Here is a 3,005-nt window from a genome sequence, read left to right on the forward strand (position 1 = left end):
GGCGCGCTTTATTTTTTTCTTTAAATATTGGATAGAAAAATTATTGAGTACACCTTTTTTCAATATACACTTTGTTTCTATAACCCCCCCCCCTAAAAAAACCATTTTCATCATAATTTGGCAATTATAGTTTATCATCATATTATAGCAATTAATTAAAGTTAATCTAGAAAAATATGTGTAAATGATAATATATTGATCACATGTCAAAAACAACACTTGTAACACAACTGAAGGTCTGCAGCTCCAAAAAATATTAGACTGACAGTTCCATTAAATACATTGGGGGGGGGGGGGGCACTGTAATTCTACAGTTTGTCAATTTGAGTTTTTCTATAAAGTTAATTTATACTTGATACATTGCAAGTATTTGCTTAGTAGTTGTAAACATAAATATTCACAATACATATAAAATGATATCTTTATTTTTTAGTGAACATTAAAGTTGTGTATCACTACATTTTTGTTTTGTATTTTCAGAACATAAAAATGAATGAAGATCAAATGAAAACAGAGAGTAAAAAGATTTTCCCATGCATCCTTTGCAAAAAAAGAACAAGGCCAAATGACAGAAAAAAATGTGAGTCGACAGCAATCCGTCGCTTCCTCAGAAAGAACTTTCTTGTTGAGGCAAACTCAAATGACATTTTGTGCAACAAGTGCAGACATCGCTACCATGGAAACCAGAAAACATGCCAGCAGAAGTCTAGTTCCCTTCCTGTGTGTCAGCCTCTACAACCAGGAATGTGCAGTCCACCATCTATATCTTTGCCTCTCCAGAGAACACCTTCTTCACATGCTTACTGCTTAATCTGCAAGCGACCGGGTCCTAAACTTGTTGTCGTGTCTTCAGCAGCTAGATTTTCAGCCTTTCTTCACCATGAAATCATCATCCCACCTGGAAGCAGATGTTGTCCATCCCACATTGATGAAGGAGAGTTTAGACCTGGTGTTTTGACCAAAATACAGACATTCGAGTCTTCATTTGTAAACAAGTCGACAGTGCTGGAACTGATCCAAAAAATACGAAATTATGCCCTCCAGACCTCAACAAGCAGATTTTCTTTTGAACTGTCTACCATGAGCAACAGTGATTATATGGCACTGACTAGTATCTCTAAAGAAAACTTTGAAGACCTCCATTCCTTTATTTCCAGTGATATTCGAAACACACAAAACCGAGGCACAAGGATGTCACTTGGAATCTTTCTTCTGAAACTGACAACCTTAGATGCCAATGCCTCTCGTCTGGTCACCAAGGTTAGTTGTTTTCATATTTTGATTACCAGACCTACAACATAAATTCAATCATCAATCATGATGTCAGAAAAACTTCAATACAATTACATTATACAATTATTCTACATCTGTCTTCATCTGAAATATAAACAAATGCTGTTCCAAATCATTGATTTTATGATTTTTATCATTTAAATTTTTTTTCTTTTAGTAAAGAAATATACCCACTGTTAATTTTAAATAAGGCACTTTTACCTTTTTTATGAGTGGTGCTTGTTCTTAACTTTTCAGATTCGTTGGGTTGTTGAGGCAGCCAATGCAAGGATAAAGCGATGGAAGTACCTTGCTCATGTTCTTCCAACCAATCAAGTGCCATTTATCGGTGACTATGTGCGCATCGTGTGTGCCCTCTCCAACCGTTACTGCAAGCCTCTGTCGACAGGAAGTGAAGATGAAGACATGGCCCTTGCATGCAAAATGAGGTATTTGTCAACAAAAGTTAACTCTTTAAAGACATTTGTTGAAGAAAACTGTCTGGATAAGAAGTCTGTAAAGTGGGAAGTGGCTACTGATTCTTTGGAATTCCCCAACATCAGCGAAGATGACATACGAAATCTGACCTGTGGAGTTTATCAACTGAAGTTGTGTCCAAGTTATATTCAGGAGTATTTGGAGGGGGATGTGGATATCTTGGTTCACAGTGAGTTCCATGGGCTTATCAGGGTCAAGCTACAGAGTCGTCATGTTTCTTCCCGACAGTATCTGCTCTGGATCCAGTTTTCCGAGTCTGATATCACTGCATGGTATTGCAGATGTCGAGCGGGTGCCCGGGTTGTGGGAGTATGTTCCCATGTCGCCGCCGTTATCTGGTTTCTCGCTGTTGGGAGACACAACAGGGAGGCTATTTCGTCTATTCAAGACTGGTCCGAGTTTGTCACTGATGCAGCTGTCATTGACGAATCTGAGGACAGTGATGACAGTGAGGTAGAGGAGTAACTGAGTTCATTTTTCTTCTTCTAGTGATTAATCAGACTCTGTTGGTATCCTGAAAATATGAACATTTTTGATTTATAATATGAAATATTCATTTATCTGATTCATTTAAACACAATACAGATCTGGTTGCATTATTATCACACAAATGTTTTGTAATCAACAATTTGTCAATTGTAACATATTATGACTTAAGCGAGAATTATATCATAATTTTTTTTTACATATATACTAGTAGAAAATTCTTATACAGTGTCAAAAGATATTTTTGTGTATTAATTTAAATAAGATGTTTATTGTTGTCAATAAGTATATACAATCTATCTAAATCATGATGGAAGCACACTACCTAGTTTTTATTATGCAACTTTCTTGTCAATTACAAAATCTTCACTGCAGATAAATTGTACCCTGATTACTGGTATATATATATGTTTGTATAACTTGAAAACATTGTTTGCACTAGATAGGGGTATCTCCTCTGTATAGACTAATGTCAGTGCATTTTGCATGATGTGTTCTGTTATCATGTTCGTTTAATATTGAATCATTTTGTCATCTCATTTTTAAACTAATTGACAATGTGCCATAACAAAGAATCATTTACTTTATGATTACCATATTTGTTACCCATTATTTGCTATTTTAATTTCTGTGTTAAATATGTTACATGTAATTATTCTTTTATATATTTTTGAAATATATGAGTCATTGTTTGGGTTGAAAATGGTAGTTACATATATGCTATATAGTCACTAGAGCTTAAAATATGT

The 3,005-nt window shown here is 35.1% G+C and overlaps 1 protein-coding gene across 1 annotated transcript; it reads left to right on the forward strand.

Annotated features, from left to right (window-relative positions):
- Window positions 1-426: 426 nt before the first annotated feature.
- LOC128177532 (uncharacterized) lies at window positions 427-2,284 on the forward strand (the record flags this gene model as incomplete). The annotated part of the gene is made up of 2 exons (XM_052844261.1): window positions 427-1,260; window positions 1,498-2,284. Coding segments are annotated over 2 exons (1,572 nt in total), but the record flags the coding sequence as incomplete, so codon positions are not given.
- Between the last annotated feature and the right edge of the window lie 721 nt (window positions 2,285-3,005).

Source organism: Crassostrea angulata, chromosome 1, assembly GCF_025612915.1.
Source record: "Crassostrea angulata isolate pt1a10 chromosome 1, ASM2561291v2, whole genome shotgun sequence".
NCBI lineage: Eukaryota > Metazoa > Mollusca > Bivalvia > Ostreida > Ostreidae > Magallana > Magallana angulata.